General features: G+C 56.1%; 1 protein-coding gene across 3 annotated transcripts; it reads left to right on the top strand.

Annotated features, from left to right (window-relative positions):
• The first annotated feature begins 4,421 nt into the window (after positions 1-4,421).
• ADAM33 (ADAM metallopeptidase domain 33) lies at positions 4,422-20,182 on the top strand. Of its 3 annotated transcripts, XR_004345765.1 has the most exons (21): positions 4,428-4,586; positions 7,047-7,126; positions 9,438-9,514; positions 11,490-11,568; positions 11,766-11,842; positions 11,929-12,118; positions 12,362-12,427; positions 12,514-12,585; positions 12,747-12,913; positions 12,997-13,081; positions 13,169-13,311; positions 13,838-14,015; positions 14,128-14,217; positions 14,459-14,654; positions 14,800-14,908; positions 14,992-15,190; positions 15,285-15,362; positions 15,446-15,554; positions 15,630-15,777; positions 17,334-17,401; positions 17,912-20,182. XR_004345765.1 is itself a non-coding variant. In XM_032605117.1 (20 exons), exons 1-20 carry the CDS (start codon positions 4,487-4,489, stop codon positions 17,151-17,153), a joined length of 2,343 nt encoding a protein of 780 aa, XP_032461008.1. In that variant the 5' UTR covers positions 4,426-4,486; the 3' UTR covers positions 17,154-17,304. The 3 variants fall into 3 exon arrangements, 1 of the variants encoding a protein (XP_032461008.1); XM_032605117.1 differs by lacking the exons at positions 17,334-17,401; positions 17,912-20,182 and adding an exon at positions 17,054-17,304 and having other exon boundaries at positions 4,426-4,586; XR_004345766.1 differs by lacking the exons at positions 15,630-15,777; positions 17,334-17,401; positions 17,912-20,182 and having other exon boundaries at positions 4,422-4,586; positions 11,672-11,842; positions 12,747-13,311; positions 15,084-15,190; positions 15,446-15,510.
• Positions 20,183-20,197: the final 15 nt, after the last annotated feature.

Raw genomic sequence — 20,197 nt, 5'->3', positions numbered from 1 at the left:
CCACTTTGCAAGGACTCCAGTCCCTCTATGGCTTTTAAGCTACATGTCCCCCTCATTTTATTAGCACTGACTGTGTGCCAGGTCCTGTGCCAGGCAGCGAACATTGTCCCAGAGCCTACAGAACTTAAGGTCTGGAGGAGAGGGACAAGGCAATGGGCAAGTGCATTGCTGTGTGAGATGTGGTGCAGTGAGAAGGATAGTGCAGGGGACAGTGGCCGGCTTCGAGTCAGGGAGGGCCCCTGGACAAGAAGACACCAAGGCCACGGTCTGCAGTGTGAGTAGGAGTCAGCCAGTGTGCTGAAGCCTCCCCTCTGCTTTCAGAGTCTGGCTGCCCTGGAGGTTGCTCTGCTTCCCTGGCCCCCAGGTCATGGGACTTGCGCCACCTCCGGGCCAGGGTGCACATTGGTGTTGTTCTGCCCCGTGGCCTCTGGAGCTTTCTTAGCTGTCCCTCTCTTCTTCCTCTTCAGGACTGTTTCCTTTACTATGGTCGGCACTTGTATCTTCCTAATTTGCCCTCTCTCAGGATCCACATTCTCTTTTGGGATCTCCAGTTGAGCTCCTGTTTCAAGATGGAAGCCTGGTCTCTCTGTTCACCCCTACTCCTCCCCAAAGCCTCTTCGGGTAAGAAAAGAGATAGCAAAATGGACCAAGAGTGTGACAGGATGCCTTACTCTCTGCCTCTTGGTCATCCAGCAGGAATATCAGGAATTCTGTCCTGGAGGGGTGGCCTCTGCTGCTGTCAGTCCCCAGGGCAAAAAGAGCCCCTCTCTTTCCCCGTTCAGGGAGGATGTGGGGAAGAGTAGGGGTGGACAGAGAGGCCCAGGCTCTTTCATGTTGAACCAGGAGCACAACCAGAGATTCCAAAAGAGAATGTGGATTCTGAGAGAAGGCAAATTAAGAAGATACAAGTTCTCATCCACAGGGGGAGGGGTTGATGCCTCTCCAGCCTGTCTACACTGGAGCACCCATCATGACCAAAGCCATCTATGTCTGTACTAGGTCTCATTCCCCATTACAAGGTTTCATGTGCAAGTGACCTATTAAGAACGTGTTCCCAGGGGAGACCAGTAAAGGGATGGAGGAAGCAGGACAGGCAAAGGGAGGAAGCCAAGGACCCATGCGTATGAATGTCCACAGCAGCATTTTTTATAACATCTCACAACTAAGAACCACTCAAAGCTCCAGCAACAGTAGTGTCAGTGAAAGAAAAGTGTGGTTATAGTCACACAATCAAATGTTACTCAGCAATGAGTATAACTGAGCTGAAGCCACACACCACAGGCTGGATACATCTCACAAACTGGGGAAAATATTTGCAACTCATACTCCAGACAAAGGGTTCATCTCCCTTATATATAGAGTTCCTTCAAGTTGTTAAGAGAAAGACCCAACAGAAAAATGAGCTGTGGATATGAACAGGCAATTCAGGGAAAAAGAAATACAAACGGCTCTTAAATGTTTGAACAAATATTCAACCTCACTCATAAGACAAAATGCAAATGGAGACTGTGCTTTCACTTTCAGACTAGCAAATATTACATTTTGATAACTGTGTTGGTAAGGTTGTGGGAAAATGAGCACTGCAGATATCGCTGGTACAACTGTGAATTGGCACAAATCAGAGGGCAATTTAACTCTATCTACCCAAATCACAAACACACGTATCCTTTGACCCAGCAATCCTGCTTGTAGGATATCATCTCACAGATGAAGTTGTGTATATAACTATCCATTACAGCATTGTTTGTAATAGTAAAGGGACTGGAAACCATTTATATGCCCAAGAGGAGACTATGAATAAATGATAGCATTCAGCTATTAAAAATGATGAGAATGCTGCATACTCATTAGAATGGCTAAAATTTTAAAAGGTTGGGGACTTCCCTGGTGGTGCAGTGGTTGAGAATCTGCCTGCCAGTGCAGGGGATACAGGTTCGATACCCGGTCCAGGAAGATCCCACATGCTGTGGAGCAACTAAGCCCGTGCGCCACAACTACTGGGCCTGCGCTCTAGAGCCTGCAAGCCACAACTACTGAGCCCGTGTGCCACAACTACTGAAGCCCGTGCGCCTAGAGCCCGTGCTCTGCAACAAGAGAAGCCACTGCAATGAGAAGCCGGCACACTGCAGCGAAATGAAGAATAGCCCTGCTCGCTGCAACTAGAGAAAGCCTGGGTGCAGCAACAAAGACCCAATGCAGCCAAATAAATAAATAAGTAAATAAAAGGTTGACAACACTAAAATGTTGGTGAGGATATGGAGAACTCTGACACATTGCTAGTGGGAATGTAAAATGGTACAGACACTTTGGAAAATAGTTTCTTTAAAAAATTAAACATGCCCTTTACTGTATGACCTTGCAATTCTACTTCAAGGTATTTACAGATGAGAAATGAAAACATGTTCATACAGATTTACACAGCAATTTGTAGCGGCCATATTTAGAAGAGCCCAAACTGGAAAAGAACCCAAATGCCTAGCTGGAGAATAGAGAAACCGTGCTTCCCCCTTACCATTGAACATACTCAGCACTACAAAAGAGCAAATTACTGCTACATGAACCAATGAAAATGAATCTCAAAAACAAAGAGGGAAGGAAACCAGACACAAAAGAGTACATGTTTTATGATTCTACTTGTATGAAGTTCTAGAACAGGCAAATCTTATCTATAGACAGAAAGTATATCAGTGGTTGCCTGGGGTTAGAAGTGGGAGAGATTGACTGGGAAGGGGCACAGGAAAACTATTTCGGGGTGATGGAAAGGTTCTATCTAGATTGTGGTGGTGATTACATAGGTGTATAAATTTATCAAAACTCATCTAATTGTACACTTAAAGTAAGTACATTTTATTGTAATTTTAAAATCCAAAGTAATCATAGTAGAATGATAGTAATGATCATAAGAATAGTGTTGGGACTTCCCTGGTGGCACAGTGGATAAGATTCTGTGCTCCCAATGCAGGGGCCTAGGTTCGATCCCTGGTCAGGGAACTAGATCCCACACACATGCTGCAACTGGGAGTTCGCATGCCACAACTAAGGAGCCCACCTGCTGCAACTAAGACCTGGCACAACCAAATAAATAAATATTAAAAAAAAATAATAGTGTTAATGTGGACTTCCCTGGTGGTCCAGTTGTTAAGACTCTGCACTTCCACTGCAGGGAGCACAGGTTCAATCCCTGGTCAGGGGAACTAAGATCCCATATGCTGCATGGCAAGGCCAAAACAAGAAAGAAAAAGAAAAAGAATAGTATGTTAAGGAGACCACTGATAAGAAGGATCTCCAAGGGTATTAAGTGAAAAAACTCAAGGTACAGAAAAAAAAAGAGGAAAAAAAGTGTTTGTATTGTTGTGGACACGCATAAACTAATCTAAAAGCCTATACAAGAAGCTTATAATAGCTTCCTGTTGGAGGGGCGTGGTCTGAGAGGATGGGATGTTCCCTATACCTCTCACCATACTTTTTGATGTTTGAATGAGGCCAACATAGGTTACCTTGCCCACTGCAACTCTTACTAACTGAACTGGCGCATTTTGAATTCTCATAAACAAACAGATTTGCTTAAATTTAACATCCCTCGCTATCGGAATACTTGCTATTCGCTATCCGAATTTACTACTCAGTACACAAACTTTTTAAAACAAGAAACAAAAGCCAAAAGGCTCCCGCACGTGTGGGAGTCTATGGCTTTGTGCCATTCCTCGCCCCACCCCCACCCCCCGGCCACCACCAGGGACAAAGGGTTGCACCCCTCTCCGCCCGCCCGCCTGTTCCACCGCCTCGCCTTTGCCGTGCAGGGAGCCCGCAGGACCGCGGCCTCCGCTCCTCCTCCCGACCGACCCGCGCACCTCGGGCACAGGCGCTGGCGGCCACCACGGAACAGAGACTAACTTGGGGCTGTGGCCGCAACTGCCTGTCGCGGTCGCCCGGGCATCCCTTCTCCTAGGGCCCGCCAGTCTCTCACCCGGGCGACTCTGGGCGTGACTGGTGTCAAGGCGAGGACAAAGGTCCGATCCAGGAGACCATGGAGGGGGGCGCTTCCTGGGCAGACCGGAGCAGCAACAGGTGGCCCCCTAGCACTGTCCCCGCCTCCCCGCTCTGGTCCTCAAGGGCCCTTCCCGAGCGTCCCCGCCCCATCTCCACTTCCCACCCCAACGAATAGGGGGCCCTCTGAGACCTATGCGGCGGGTTGGCTCGCGAGGGTCTCCCGCCCCACCGAGCTCTAACCCCTAGACGCGACAGGGTGGTCCCGGCTCCCCGAGGGCACACGCCTGCCGGGGTCAGGACTGATGGGCTGAGATGGTGGCGCGGGCAGGCGGGGCTCCGTGCGGGGTCGCGCGAGAAGGGGGTTGCGCGCCAGGATGGGGGTGCGGGAGGGTTGGGAGGCGGCGGGCCGGCTGCGGAGGGCGTGGGTCGGCCGCGATCCAGCCGGGGCGGAGCCGAGAGCTGGGAGCCACAGCTCAGACGCTAGACGCTCACAGCTATGCGCCCGGGGTATCGGAGAGCTCGAGGGTCGCCGGCGTTGGGGCTGCTGCTGCTACTGCGACTGCCGTGGCCGGTGTGGGGGGCTGAGGCGTTTCAAGGTGAGTGGGAGTGCGCCGCGAGGTCGCTGTCGGGGATGGAGGGTCGGAAATCCCCGGGGATCGCGCGGGCCAGGAGGACAGGGCATGGGGAGGGTTTGGGAGAGTCTCTGTGGGAATTGCCCAGGGACTCTCAACTGCAGTTGTGCTGGCCTCAGGGCCCAGACTTGCACACTGTGCCCAGATACCCTGTGTCAATGGCGAAGCAGAGTGGCAGGGCCCCTTCCCTTCAAGCAGCCGCTCAGCACCCCCAAACCCCTCTGGATTCTCTGCTGTGGCCCCATCCGCCAGTATGAAGGTTCCTGCACCTTCATCTCCTAGGGTTCAGCGGGCCTCCATCCTCCAGGAAGCCCGAGACCACCGGTGCCCTGGAGTCCCTGTTGCGCTCTCACACTAAGGGACTAGCTGTGGCCTCCACACTCATGCATCATTCCATGTTCACCTCCTCATCCCAGGGCCTTGGGGCAGTGTGTATATTGTTTATGTTGCCTTGTTTGGTTAGATAGAAACGGCTTCAAACAGAAGGTGTCTGTTTAGCAGGGCCCTGGGGGAAGACTGCAGCTCTGTCTCTTCTCAGTTTGACCTCTACAAACTCTGTGAGATGGGGCTGATGAAAACCTCTCCCAAAGGGTGGGAGGATTGGCGGAGTCCTGTACATCAAGTGCCTGACAAGGCGGGCAGGAAGGGCCGGGCAGCCTGGCGACAGTGGGTTCTAGAGCACTGTGCAGGGGTGGGGGGGTGGGCGGCAACAGGGATAGGGTCCTGCCCTGTTCTGGGGCGTGGAGTGGGAGGGATGACAGCCCTCATGCCTTTGGGGATGGTCCCCAGGCATTCCGCTGCTCCCTCCTCTTCAGTCTGGGGTCAGGGGAGGATGAAGGGACCCCTGGGAGGAATGGAGAGGGACTCTATGCTCCCCAACACCACACTGGCTCCTCAGTTTCCACTCCCATCCACCTACTCACCACAGCTCCATCTCTGCCTCCTTGCCCCCGTCAAGGTGCCAATGGCCAGCGTGTGTGCACAGGGCCAGGAGGAGAACCCACACTCACACATGCACACAGGCACACCTTCCCCTCTCCACCCTGGGAAACCCAGGGCCAGCTGGACCTGGTGCTCCACGCCGAGTTAAGTCCTCTCTAGCCTAAGACCGCCCCCACCCCGCACTCAGACCCCTCCCTACACTGGCCCTTCAGCCTCAATTCCAAGGCCCTGCACCTCCCCACCCCCACCCCCATCTACCTGATGGAAACTGCTGATCCATTCAAGGAGGGCTTCTTGGAAGAAGGGGACTTCCTGGAGTGGCTGCGATTCCAGGTCTTTGATGATGGGGTCTGCAGGAGGAGATGGAGAAGGAGAAAGGAGTCGGTGTGGCCTGGCAGGAGTTGAGCCACTTCTATGGGCAGCCATCTCAGCCTGGGTAGGGCTGGGGCCAGGGCTGGGAGGGGGTTGGGGAGCTCTCAGTTCTGGGAGCTGGGCTTCCCCAGGGATGGAGGGAAGGCTGCCTGTAGGCTCTGGGCAGCCTGAGGTCTGATTCCTGCAGGGCGGGTGTGGTGAGAGTTTCCGGGGTCCACTTGGCAGGGGGGCTGGGAGCATTCCAGGGGAGCATTCCAGGTGCTTTCTGAGTAATGCTTCGCTCTGGTATTCCTCCTGGAGCCCCCTTTAAGCATTCCCGTCCTGGGAGCACTCAGGCTCTGTCTCCCAAACAAACCCCCCTACTCCTGAAGACACGAGGAGGGGGCTTCTGGGCCAGTGTCCCTGGAAGCCCTAACCCCAGCATGAAGCCCCCAGAGGGAGCTTTGGGCAACATCTGGCTGTTGTTTTTCTCAGATGGTGGGGGAGACACAGGCGTCCTGTCTTCACAGATCTCTCACCCTAAAAGCATCTGCTGCCCAGTCTAAAAATACCCGAAGCTGCCTCCCATTTCCTTTCCCCTCTGTATTAGGGGCCTTGGTCTCTTCCTTGTGATCTTTGACCCCAATTCTCCCCTCCCAAGGTCAGTGGGTCTCCCAAGTGCCCAGCTGAGCAGTTCTTCCCAGGCTCCTCTGTCTCTCTTCTGCCACCTCCCTGGTGGCTCCTCAGTTCCAAGGATGCCTCATGGGTGGCCACCCTTCTCCAGGCTAAACTGTTTTTTTTGGTGGTACGCGGCCCTCTCACTATTGTGGCCTCTCCCATTGCGGAGCACAGGCTCCGGATGCGCAGGCTCAGCAGCCATGGCTCACGGGCCCAGCTGCTCCGCGGCACGTGGGATCTTCCCAGACCGGGGCACGAACCCGTGTCCCCTGCATCGGCAGGAGGACTCTCAACCACTGCACCACCAGGGAAGCCCCAGGCTAAACTTTTGAGTATTGAAGATGGAGTCTCCTGTTCCTGCCTGCTGACATCCTCTAACTCTATCCCTCTGTTGTCTCCAATTTCCCTATGTCCCTCAGGTTCCCCTCACCCTGTGCTCTGTCCTCTCCCCAGGAAACACCCCTGGAGAGCCAGTCACCCTGCACTGGGTTCTGGATGGACGACCCCGGCACATGGTCACCCTGGAGCAGCCGGTCAGTGCCAGGTCATCCCTTACTCTGCAGAGGCCCAGGGTCTCTCAGCCCCTTTGCCCCTCCCCAGATATCACGTGGCAGTTTCGCTGGGGTCCCTAGATCCCCAGAGTCCTTCAGGCCCCTCCCCGAAGGTTTGGCAGGGGCAGGTGGGAGACGTCTAGATGGAGAGAGGCTGCACACATGGAAGTCATTTTCCAGTTTCCTCCACCCCACCTCCTCCTTAACCATCTCTTCCCAGTGTTATTCAGGCCACCTCCACCCCATCAGGCAGAGGTGGGGCCAGAAGCTTTTCAAGGACCTCTTTAAGAAAACACCAAAATATCTTCCTTTTGCGAAGTTTACCAGAACATGTGACCCTGTGGATGAATTGCTGTCCTCTCCAGGACGCTGCCATTTAGGGGCCTGAAACTTGTCTCACTGGCTCACGCCACTTCTGCCCAGTAGTCACTCTCTCCTAGTGCCCCCAAATGCAAGCCCACCCTGTTTTGCTTCTTCTGGATGCTCTGTCCCAGTCTCCTCCCAACAGCCATCCATCACACACTTTCAGAATAACCTTGCCCCCATCTGTATGTGCCACACAGCTGTGCTGCATGGAGACCAACAGCCTTTGTATGCCCATTTCACAGAGGGGCAAACTGAAGCCCAGAGAGGCTGGAGAAACTGCCCAAGGTCACACAGCTCTTTAACCCAGAAGAAACCATTCGCCAATGTTCCCCAAGCCTAGAGCACCCTTTTCATCATGAATTTTCAGGAAAGAGAAGACAATCCACTGTCCAAGCCTGCAAGGAGGAAGGCAGGAGAGCACTGCCGTGTAGGCCGGGGGGCCCCCACAGGCCCAGCAACTCTCAACCTAGGGCCCTCACTGGGTCTCCCAGACCCTCAGGGCCCCCATTCAAGTGGTCAGCATGGTGCCAGCCCGAGCTTTGAGATTGTTCATCACCGGCATAGGGGAAGGGACATCACATGCTGAGACCACCCTGACTGCGGACCTCCCTCTGGGCCTGGCCTGGGCTGTGACCAAATAGGAGGGGAGTGCCAGAGGGAATTTGCTTTCCTCAATTTTTTTGTCCCTGGGAAGACTGCCAAGATGAGGACAGCAGACAGAGTGGCAGGGTGTCCTGTCCCAGAGGCAGGAAACACCTACATTTTAGGTTGGAGACGGAGTGCATGGTGAAGGGCAGGGTCACCAGGAGGGCAAGAAATGAGGACAGCAGGAGCTGCAGAGGGACAGAGAGAGAGCGATGGGGGTGGGGCAAGAGGAAGCTTTCCATCTGGGCTGCCTCCTTTCCTCAGTGCAAATCTTTCTCCAATAAAACAAGTGGCATTCCGGCCACATGAGCTCATGCTTGGGGCCTAGGGCGGCCTTTGGCTGGGGGAGGGGACTATTTGCTCCCCACCTGCAGAGGAAGGCCCCCTCCACAAGACTCTGAGCCTCTTGGCCTGCGGCCCAGGCCAGTGCATTGTGGGATAAAAGGGAAGGGCCAGCAAAAGTGGGGGCCAGCATTCCAAGGACACAGCTGCTCTCCAGGAGGCTCCTGGCCCGCTCCAGCTCTGGGCCCCCAGCCAGGGAGTGGACAAAGCGGGCAGATGGGGTATTCCCACAGGGTGGAAATGGCAAAGAGGGTAGGGGAAGGAGAGGTGGGCAGGCTGGCCCAGGCCCACCCTCCTGACATCTAGCCAAGAAAACCAGAGTTTTTCTCTTGGCAAGGCGTGTGAGTCAGTGTTTACCTCATGGGCTCAGTGAAGCAGGTGTGGGGCGAGCCTGCTAGAGGCGTAGGAAAATTTGGGGGGGGCAGCTAGTCAGCATTGGTGGTGGAGGTACTAAGTCTGAATTCTACAGGGAGTGGGGAACAGCAAGGTACAGAAAGGAGAGGTTGTGAGGAGGCCTGAGCCGTGGCTACCCCACTCTCCTGCATCAATGTCTTCAGGACCCCACTCTCCTCCCTACTTAGAGGAAGGCTTCTGGGCATGAAAGAGGAGGGAAGACCAGAGGAAGAGCCCAGTAACCTTGGGCAAGGCATGGCGTCTTTCTGAAACCACTTGTCTCTCCAGGGAGGATGTGGAGTGCACCTAGCAGGCTCTGTCAAATGGCTGCTGTCAGAACAACAAACATTCTGAGTTTGAAAGCACTTTTGCAAGTTCTCACCCCACACCCATCCACACCCACAATGGCAAGCGGGGGCCTTCTGCCCCGTGCCCCTGTGCTCTCCCCATGAACTCCCTTGCCAGTCAGCTCCACATCCTTCCTGCTTCCTGGCAGGCAGGGGACCTGGATGCCCGCCCTCTCAGCCCTACACTCCTTCTTGCCCAGGTCTCGAAGCTAGAAGTGGGGCTGGTGGTCTTGAAGGCTGAAGGCCAGGAGCTCCTGCTAGAGCTGGAGAAGAATCAGTGAGTACCAGGCCGGGGAAAGAGCTGGGAGCCAAGAATAGCCCCTCTCTCTGGGGAGGGTTCAGTGCTGGGGACAGAGACTGATGGGAACCCTAGATGGAGGCTGGTTGGGGTGAGAACCCCAGAGGAGGAGGTGCAGGTGACAGGGTAAGTCATGCTAGCCCATGACTGGCTCCCTCAAGGCTGAAGTGGGCTATTGAGGCTGGGTCAGCCCTGCTGTGGGGCACATCTCTCATCCCGGCCCCAGAAACATCTTGTCAGCTTCCTGCCAGGAATGAGTGAGCATCACCTGGTGGGTGCTCACAGGGTGTGCTGAGTCAAAAGAGAATCCAAGATGGACTCCAAAGATGGGCGGGTGCTCCAGGCTTCGGGAATGCCAGGGACAAAGGTACAGTGGCTACATAGGTCAAGGCACATTCAAGAGGGGTTGCCAATTTGTCTGGCTTGCCTGGGGAGTCTCCATCTGAGGGAGGGGAGCAAGGGGAAACAAATTTGGGGAGTCCTAGCAGGGCCAGATCACAGAAGGCCATTTTGGTGCTGAGTGTCCAGGATGGTGCAAAGCCGAAGATTCTGAGCTGGTGAATGAGCAGGCAGAGCCGGGCTGGGGGAGGTGAATGTCTAAGATGGAGCGTGGGTTCGTGAAACCATCTAGACCGTGTTATCAACAGCTGTCATTTATCAAGTGCTTATTTCATTGCAGGCACTGTTCTGAGCACTCTACACGTTTTATTCTCCCCCATGCACTGGGAACAAACTCAGGTGGAACTCAGGTTCCACCATGCCTAACCATAGTTTCTCTGGGGTTCAATGTCCCCATGTGTTAAAAAGGGTGATCAGGGCTTCCCTGGTGGCGCAGTGGTTGAGAATCCGCCTGCCGATGCAGGGGACATGGGTTTGTGCCCCGGTCCGGGAAGATCCCACATGCCACGGAGCGGCTGGGCCCGTGACCCATGGCCGCTGAGCCTGCGCGTCTGGAGCCTGTGCTCCACAACGGGAGAGGCCACAACAGTGAGAGGCCCGCGTACCGCAAAAAAAAAAAAAAAAAAAAAAAAGGGTGATCACATCACCTCTCTCCTAAGGTTGAGTGTGTGGGTGGAGTAGGGGAGCAAAGCTGGAGGAGGAAGTAAGACTGGGAAGTGGAGAAGCAGGCATCACAAGTCTTTGGGGGCAGTCTGCGGGTAAAGAGGCCAAGGTGAGGTGGGGTGAAGGATTTTCTTTAAAGAAGAGAAATTTACTTATGGTTGATCCATCTTGGTGGGAAGGATCCTGATGAGATGGAGCCCGAAGATGAATTCAATTACTTGAGTGGGGTCTGGAGAAGGAAGGGAGGAGGATCCCTGCTCAGACGGGCAGGGCAGGAGCAGGTGTGGATTCTGTTTTCTCTGGAAGCAGGGGGTGAGCAACAGTGAAGGACAGGTGGGGAGATATGTGGGATCTGGGGGCCTGAGGAGAAGATTTGAAGGAGCTCTGAATGGGAGGAGGTGGGCTAGAGGGTTGTCCAGATGCCCAACAAGGGTAGGCAGCAGCCAGGGCCACCTAGGGAGTTCACACACTTCCTTGGCTCCAAGTCCCACCTCCTTGGCAGTGTCTCCTGACTCCTCTCCTCCTGCCCAGTCTCTTTCTAACACCCCTGACCTGTGGATCCAGCTGCCTGTCACAGGTTCCAGGGGAGCCACAAACGTTCCCGTGTTCCTGTTCCTCCCTGGTGCTTCCCACACGCCCATTTCCACATCTAAGCCATTACCAAAGCTCCTTCCTGACCTTCACCTTGCTCATTCTAGCCCAAGATTTTTCTGAGCTGAGCAATGCACAGTCACTCCTGTCCCTTCCCTAAGACGCACTTCGGCTGCTTCCTAAGTGCTAGCCCTGTGCCTCACTCATAGAGCTACTCAATTAGCTATCAGGGAGGAAGACCAGAGGGCATCCTGGAGGAAGCAGGGCTGGATTAAGTAATTTCTGCAACACTCCCTCCCAGCAGGCTGCTGGCTCCAGGATACACAGAAACCCACTACAGCCCAGATGGGCAGCCAGTAGTGCTGTTCCCCAACCACACGGTGAGATATTTCCATGGACTCTGAGGACAGGGTGAGGAGTGCTGGGGTACGCACCCACCAAGGGCCTCTCCACCATTTCCCCCATTCTCCTCCTGTTCCTAAGGAGAAGCTGGAGCCAGTCCCCCACCACGCTTTCTTTCTTGCCCCTCCCACTTCAGTCCTGGCTGAGATTTGGGGCTGGGTCCTTTGCTCTCCAGGATCATTGCCACTACCATGGGCGTGTGAGGGGCTTCCTGGACTCCTGGGTAGTCCTCAGCATCTGCTCTGGGATGAGGTGAGGAGTTCTGGGGGAGGGGGCTGGGCCTGGGACTAGGGAAAGAGTTCCTTTACTGCCCACCCCTGTACCCCTTTGCACCCTAGGGGCCTGATCACACTCAGCAGCAATGCCAGCTATTATGTGCATCCCTGGCCACCTGGGGACTCCAAAGACTTCTTGACCCACAAGATCTTCCGGACGGAGCAGCTGCTCAGCTGGAAAGGGGCCTGTGGCTACAGGGACCCTGGGGACAAAAGGGACATGACCAGGCTTTCGTGTGCCACCCAGATCAGGGTCAGGAGCACGGGCAGGGGTGGGGGTAGGAATGCAGTATCCAGAGCCCTTTAAAATCAGAAGAGACAGGAATGTGCAGCCCCAATTCAGGGCCTCCTGTCCTGACATTTTTATTTGGAGGCTGAAGGAACAAGTTCTAGCAAAATTTTAAAGTTAACTTTGTGCTTTCTGGGAATTGGGGTTGGTGGTCAGGGCTCAAGCCCAGCAGCCTGCCACTCAGGGTCACCATTGCCGCCTTCCCAGGAGAGGCGGGAGTCCTTGGGGAGCCCGAGGTACCTGGAGCTGTACATAGTGGCGGATCACACCCTGGTGAGAGAAGCCCCAAGGGGGTTGGCAGGCCTGGATGGGGTGAGCTCAGCCCGTCGTCACACGTGGTATTGCTTGCTGCTTTCTAGTTCTTGACCCAGCACCGGAACTTGAACCACACCAAACAGCGTCTTCTGGAGGTCGCCAGCTATGTGGATCAGGTTGGGTCGGTGGGGGGAAGAGCACTTTTGGGGTGACCACGACAGGGGCAGGCTTGGAGATGGAGAGAGGGAACGGAGGGGAAGAAAGAGGGGCGCTCCCATGGAGAAGCACGGGCACCGCGGCGGCCCCCCACTTCAGCCCTGCCCCGCCGCGCCCTTAGATTCTCAGGACTCTGGACATTCAGGTGGCGCTGACCGGCCTGGAAGTATGGACCGAGGAGGACCAGAGCCGCGTCACGTCAGACGCGAACGCCACGCTCTGGGCCTTCCTGCAGTGGCGCCAGGGACTGTGGGCACGGCAGCCACACGACTCGGCTCAGCTGCTCACGTGGGTGCCTCCGACCCCTACGCGGTCCCGGCCGGGCGGCCCGGACTCCCGGCCCGCCCGGTCAAGCCGCGCTCCTCCCTCAGGGGCCGCGCCTTCCAGGGCGCCACCGTGGGCCTGGCGCCGGTCGAGGGCATGTGCCGCGCGGAGAGCTCTGGAGGCGTGAGCACCGTGAGCGCCACCTGGGACGGGAGGAGGAGGAGAAGTGCTGGGGGGTGGTCTCCGCACCCCGCAGTGACCGTCCCCACGCCCTCCCAGGACCACTCGGAGCTCCCCATTGGTGCTGCAGCCACCATGGCCCACGAGATAGGCCACAGCCTCGGCCTCAGCCACGACCCCGACGGCTGCTGCGTGGAGGCAGCGGCGGAGCAGGGCGGCTGCGTGATGGCCGCAGCTACCCGGTACCCGCGCCGGGGCGGGGGAGGGGCTGCAGGACAGGCTCCGCGGGACCTGGGCCTTCCTCAGCTGCATTTCTTTGGGCGAAATGGTTATCCCTCAGTTTCTTCTTCTGTGAAATGGGGATGATGGTAATAGTGCCTGCCCTGAGGGTTGTTTATGAGGCTGAAGTGTAGGGAACGCAGGCAAAGTGGATTCTCACGATATGATAAATTATTTTCGGACAAACTTGCGAGGTTACTCCAACGCCGGGAGGAGCGGCGCTGGGTTGGGATTCGACCTTGGGTCCTGGGCTGCTCGCTCTTGGCGTCACACCCTCCTGCCTCGCGCTCGCCGTGTGACTTTGCGCGAGTTACTTACCCTCTCTGGGCTCTGCCTCTAGAGAATTCTAGCCGCCAGTTGCTCAGGCGGTGTTCGCGCATCCGGCGGCTGCGTAGCCAAGCACCTGTGTGCCGGGGGGAGGGGACTGGAGACGAGCAGGGGTTGGCAGGGGATGGTCCCCGTATGCCCGACGCCCTCCCCCGCTCGTAGGCACCCGTTCCCGCGCGTGTTTAGCGCCTGCAGCCGCCGCCAGCTGCGCGCCTTCCTCAGCAAGGGAGGGGGCGCGTGCCTCTCCAACGCGCCGGACTCCGGGCTCCTAGTGCCCCGGGCGCACTGCGGGAATGGCTTCGTGGAAGAGGGCGAGGAGTGCGACTGCGGCGCCGGCCAGGTCAGGTCCGCACGACCAGCCCCGGGGGACCAAGCTGGTCCCCGCCTGCCCCCTCCCCGGAGGTCTGGGCGCTGCACCCTCACCTGGTCCCTCCTCGCCTTTCCGGCTCCAGGAGTGCCCGGACTCCTGCTGCCATGCCCACAACTGCTCGCTGCGTGCGGGGGCCCAGTGCACCCACGGGGACTGCTGCGCACACTGCTTGGTGAGGGTATGGGAGGCTTGGGGGTGAGGGTTGGGGGCACTTGGGAGCCGGCCTGTTGGTCTTGGCTAATCGGCGCCCTCCGGTCCCCCTTGCGGGTGCTGGCTCTGCTCTGTGCGTGGGTTCGCCTGGACCTCCCCACAGGGCTCTCTCGTGTCCGATTGGCGCTCTCGAAGTGTATCTCTAACTGTTCGTTTTCTCTCTATGCCTCGCCGCCTTCCCTCCACCCGGGTCACCTGCGTAGCTGAAGCCGGCGGGTGCGCCTTGCCGCCGGTCTGCGGGCGACTGTGACCTCCCTGAATTCTGCACGGGCGCCTCCCCCTATTGCCCCCCCGACATTTACCTACTGGATGGCTCGCCCTGCGCCAGAGGCCGCGGCTACTGCCGGGACGGCGCGTGTCCCACGCTGGAGCATCAGTGCCAGCAGCTCTGGGGGCCTGGTGAGACCAAGAGCGCACCCTCCGCCCGCATCCTCGGGTCTGCTCAGTTTAATGCTCTAGGGGGAGGTGGGCGGGGGGAAACTGAGGCAGAAGGGGCGTGGTTCAGGTCTGGGCTGCCCCGCTAGTCCCGCCCATGCTTCCTCAGGCTCCCGCCCAGCCCCGGAGGCTTGTTTCCAGGTTGTGAACTCTGCGGGAGACGCCCATGGGAACTGCGGCCAGCAAAGCGACAGCAGCTTCGTGCCCTGTGCGCAGAGGTGGGGAGCGGAGGGAGGGGAAGCTGGGGAAGAGGGTATGGAGCAACTCCACGCTGTTTGACTACCCTGCACTTCGTCCCTAGCGATGCGCAGTGTGGGAAACTGCAGTGCCAGGGCGGGGAGCAGAGTGCACTGGCACCACACATGGTGCCGGTGGACTCCATCGTACCCCTAGGCAGCCGCCAGGTGACCTGCAAGGGAGCCCTCATGCTGCCCGGCACCCAGCTGGACCTGCCTGATTTGGGCCTGGTAGAGTCAGGCACCCAGTGTGGACCTAGAATGGTGAGCCCTGCCCACCCGACCCCTCCCTGCCACTTGAGTCCTGCAGGCCAAAGCATCACTCCCCCTCACTGCCCAGTGCACACACTGCCCATAGGTGTGCCAGGAAAGGCGCTGCCAGAACACTACCTTCCGAGAGCTGGAGCTCTGCCTGACCGCCTGCCATGGTCGCGGGGTGAGTGGCCTGAAAGGTGTGTGTGGGGTGACCTTGGAAGTCCCTGATCTTGTGGGACCCTCCGTTTCTCTTTTCCACTGCAGGTTTGCAATAGTAACCGTAATTGCCACTGTGCTCTGGGCTGGGCTCCGCCTTTCTGTGACAAGCCAGGGTTTGGTGGTAGCGTGGACAGCGGTCCTATGCAGCCTGAAAGTGCGTCCATGGGGGGCAAGTGGGGAGGGCCCCTGTGATGCACCTCAGGACTCAGCCATACCCTGTCCTCCACAGACCAGGACACCTTCACGCTGGCGGTGATCCTTAGTTTTCTGCTGCCTCTGCTCCCTGGGGCTGGCCTGGCCTGGTGCTGCTGCCGGCACCCGGAACTCCGTCTCCAACAATGCCTTTGGGGCTCAAGGAGGGACCCCATGTGCAGTGGGTAGGCACTGAGGCTAAGGTTCCTGCTCCTCAGAGCTCTGCTGGACCTGGGGCAGCTGGGGTGGGGTCCTCAGGCCTTGCCCCCAGGTGCACAGAGGCAGGCAAAGGCAATGGAAAGAAGCATTGAGCAGAAGGCCCCAGTGGCCTTCCAGTGAAGCCAAAGGCGTGGATCCATGCAGGGCCCTCTACCCTGGTCCCCACTGCTGGGATTCAGTACCTCTTGTCCATATCTTCTTTTCTCCCACCAAGAGGCTGCCTCTTCCTTGACTTTGCCCTGTTTTTTCACCAGCTTATAATGCAATTCCTGCTCCAATGTACCCTTCAAGGCCTCTCCAGCTTCTCTCTCACGAGCTTTCAGCCTTCTGGCATTTCCTCTGCCTAAATCTCTGCTGTTACCCCCTTCAAGTTCCCAAATGCAGGGCCCAGCACATCTTTCCTTTCGCTACCATTGGGCAGCTATGGTGCTGGCTGCCCTTGTGCCAAGGGCCTGCCCCTAACCCAGTTCTCCACGACCTGGGATGAGGGTCACATGATACCAAGCATGGTCAGTCTAGGGCTGCCCCTTCACTGGGCGCTGGGCAAGGCATGAGCCCTATGACCACATCTGACACAGCCTAGCCTTGGGAGCGTTCTGGGCAAGCTGAGGGAGAGGGCAAAGTTTGGGCTGGAGATGGAGGAAGAGGGCATCCCAAACAGGGGCAGGGCACCAGCTGATAGGGCCTTGACACAATTAGTGTTGATTGTGGGTCTGTGAGCAGAGGATCAAGGTGGTCAGAGCTTGGTGTGTCATCACTGGGGGCTTACAGGGGGAGCAGCAAACGCATGTCATCAGCCAGGTGAAGTATTGAGGAGACTGTTTCCAAGAGACATCAAAGGAAGTGGTAAGGCCCTGGGAGATGGGATGTGAGCAACCGAGCATAGCTTGGAGTCATCAAGGGCAGCAGGGCCACCCAATGACAAGGAGCACAAATACAGGTACCACTGGGGAAGGAAGTCCGCCCCTCTTTGGGACCTGAGTGATGCCAACATCTGGAGGATGCTGGGGTGGTTCCAGAGCTTAGGAGAAATATCAGGGCTGGAGAGAGGAAGTGTCAGAGGCCCTGGCAAAGCATGAGTCTCAACTGGAGCCTGGACCCCAAGGGCTCCTCTCAGGAGGGAACAGAAAGTGAGCTGGACAGAACAACCTGGGTGCAAGCCTCTGGCTGCAGGGAAGAAGCCCCAGGGTGCCCTACTAACGGTCACTGTCTCAATCTCCTGGCCTCTCATCCACTGCTCAGATCCAAAGATGGCCCATGCAGGGGCCACCCTCTAGGCAGTGTTCACCCAATGGAGTTGGGCCTGACAGCCACTGCAGAGCCCCAGGCCCTGGGTGCGTGAGGCACAGTGGGAGATGGGGAGGGAAGGAAAGGGACAGGCTCTTGTCTTCTGCCTCCTTCCAGATGGGCCCCCTCCTCTCCACTTAGCACCCAGCCACCTTGAGCCCCTGTGCCCCACCCTGCATCAGGGACTCTTGCCACCTATGTTCACAGCACTCTTCCCCCACCTATTGCTCCACAGACCTTGAGAACTCTGTCAACAGCCACCTTGAGAAGCCTGTGCCCCACAGCCCTGCTTGTACCCCCAAGGTAGGTGGGGCCCTCCACTTCCCATTGCTCACCCATCCACCTCTTGCCCCTCATCTCACAGTCCCTTACTCTGAGTTTTTAAAAAATATTTATTTGGCTGCATTGGGTCTTAGTTGCGACATGCAGGATCTTTGTTGTGGCACGTGGGATCTTTATTTGCAGCATGCGAACTCTTAGTTGCGGCTTGTGGGATCTAGTTCCCCGACCAGGGAGCGAACCAGGGCCCCCCTGCAATGGGAGTGCAGAGTCTTAGCCACTGGACCACCAGGGAAGTCCCACTCTGAGGTTTTTGAGCTTATAGTATGGAAATGAGACAGACCACGTGGAGAAGCTGTTGTCTGGGGCCAGATGCTGGAGGCCCCTGGGGCAGGGGAGGAAGAAGTTCTGGCTCTTCTTGGGTCACTGGTTTTCCCTGAGGGAGGACAGGGGGTCCCTGACGCATTACTTGCAGCCTGGGGTCCCAGCCCTCAGGGGATGACGCCCCCCACCCCCACCCCACGTCATTCTCAGCAGGTAGAGTCCAAAAGCCAAGATCCTGTCTCTGGTGAAAAGTGACTCCTGAGATGAGAAGACTTAAGGACAGGTGGCTACTGACAGCCACACCAGGAACTTGGACCCCGCCCCCCAGGGGCGGAGCCAGCGAGTCTGCAGACCTCTTGCACCTTTGGGCAGCTTCGAAATTTTACCGCCACACCACCTACTCCAGGACCCTGGAGCCTCATCAAAATTTGCGCAGTGCTGTCTCCATTCCTTAGGGCTGCGGGATCCTGCTAGGGTACACCCTCCAGCTCAAGCGAGAATCCATCAGTCCCAGGAGGGAAGGTCATGTAGTCACTGACCTCCTGTCACTAGGGGGCGCTGGGTCATGCTGGGCACCCAGAGGGGCCTATGTCCAGGCAGCCTAGGTGTGTCTGCTACACTCACTTTATTCGGACCTAGCTCTTTGGAGGGCAGTGACTGCTGGGACAGAAGCCTGGACTCCAGGGGTCCTACATTTCAGACTGAGTCCACTTCCCTGGAGCCTGGCCCTTGCAAAACAAACAAAATCCTTGGGACCGTCCTTCCTGCCATCTCCTACCCTCTCTTGTCCCTCAGATGCTTCCTCAGCCCCACCCCACTCCTAGTCCTTAGGTGAGGTTTCAGAGAAGCATGGGGCCTGCTGCAGTCCCCTTACTTTGGACATTAATCAGCCTCTCCTCTATTCCACGGGAGGGGACAAAGGAAGCCATTTTCGAAAGGACACCGAAGTAGAAGTCAGAAGAAAGACATGTTGCCCTGGGACTTCTGTCTTTTCTGTCTGTAAATTCAACACCATGGCGCTCCCTGAGGGTGACAAAGGGCGGTGGCTGGTGGGTGGAGCCTCAGATGACAGCCAGGCCCCGTATATATCAGGGCATAGGATGGTGTTGCCTAGCTTGAATGTTCCCTTTGCTCCACCTCTCCTGCCTCCCCTGGACACTCTGAACAGCCATTTACTCTCTCCCCTTGCTTCATGCAAAAGTTGCTGAGTGACCTTCTTTATCAGCTGTTGCTACATAACAAAACCACCCCAAAACTTAGTAGCTTAAAACAATAACCAATTCTGTGAATTGGCAAGTCAGCTGGTGGTTCGATTGGTCTCAGCTCAGCTCACTTATACATGTGCAGTCGACTGCTGGTCACTGCTTCTGGGGTTGGCTGGCTGTTGGCTAGGGTGATGGGGATGAGCGGGCTAGCCCAGGCCTGTTCACATAACAGCTGGGGAGGGTTCTAAGTGAGCAGGACCAGGATTAGAGTGCGACAAGGGAGGCATTCACCGTGGGCACAATAAGTAATCAAGATAAGAAATATTTTAATGTAATATTTTTAAAGATCAAAATTAATACAAAAGTCCACGATGAACAAAATATCAAAAATTTAACTAAAGGCAGGATCAGTTACCATACCAAGGCATTTTTGGAGCCTAAGGCAAAAAGAAGAACCAGTAGTTGTGATCCTGAGGCAAGTACCTCACTCATCTCCTCTTGCAGAAGAGTATGTGGAAGCTTGTCAGGCTTCTTGAGAGTCCATGACTGGCACATTTACTTCCATAACATTCTGTTGGCCCAAGCAAGTCACAGGGCCGGCCCAGGTTCCAGGGATTGGGAGGCAAACCCCACCTCCCCTCCAGGGAGGAGCAGCAAAATCATATTTCATAGGGTGTGAAGAATTGGGGAATTTTTGCAATCACCCACTGGCAGCAGAGAAGTAGCCCCAAGGCTCAGGCCTTGCTTTCACTCTACCAGCTGAAGGCGCTGAATGAGACTGTTTGCTAAAGCCCACTCCTGTGTTCGCTGTGGGATTCTGATTTATAGAGACGACACAGCAATGAGACAGAGAAGTTAATGCCATTGAAAGAAGTTTTTATGGCTTGCATTTCCCTCGAGAAGGGGGACTGTCCACCATGCAGGGCCACATAGGGAAGCACCCAGTTTGTAAGGAAAGACTGAGGAACTACCACAGATTGGAAGAAACTAAGGTGACAAGACGACCAAGTGCAATGTGGGATGCTGGATGGGATCCTGGAACAGAAAAAGGACATTAGTGGAAAGACTGGGGAAATTCAAAGTGGTCTATAGTTAAGTGTCTTGGACCAACATGAATTTCCTAGTTTTAATAATTGTACTATGGTCAGGTAAGATGTTGATGTTAGGGGAAACTGGGTGAGGGATATAAAGGGAACGCTAGCATTTTTGCAATGCTCTTACTTTTTTGCAAGTCTAAAATTAGCTAATAAAAAGTTAACACTAAAACTATAAGAGATGGAAAAGAACAGTG

The sequence above is a fragment of the Phocoena sinus genome, chromosome 15 (assembly GCF_008692025.1).
Source record: "Phocoena sinus isolate mPhoSin1 chromosome 15, mPhoSin1.pri, whole genome shotgun sequence".
NCBI lineage: Eukaryota > Metazoa > Chordata > Mammalia > Artiodactyla > Phocoenidae > Phocoena > Phocoena sinus.
Note: the sequence above shows the minus strand (reverse complement) of the source record. Positions and strands in the feature narration are given on the sequence as shown.

Bases quoted from the DNA above. Each gene is read 5' to 3' on its own strand.
- ADAM33 (XM_032605117.1), top strand. From the start codon at position 4,487: ATGCGCCCGGGGTATCGGAGAGCTCGAGGGTCGCCGGCGTTGGGGCTG. The intron at 11,569-11,765 runs GTGAGATATTTC...TTTGCTCTCCAG, and splicing joins TGCTGTTCCCCAACCACACG to GATCATTGCCACTACCATGG. The intron at 15,363-15,445 runs GTGAGTGGCCTG...TTTCCACTGCAG, and splicing joins CCGCCTGCCATGGTCGCGGG to GTTTGCAATAGTAACCGTAA.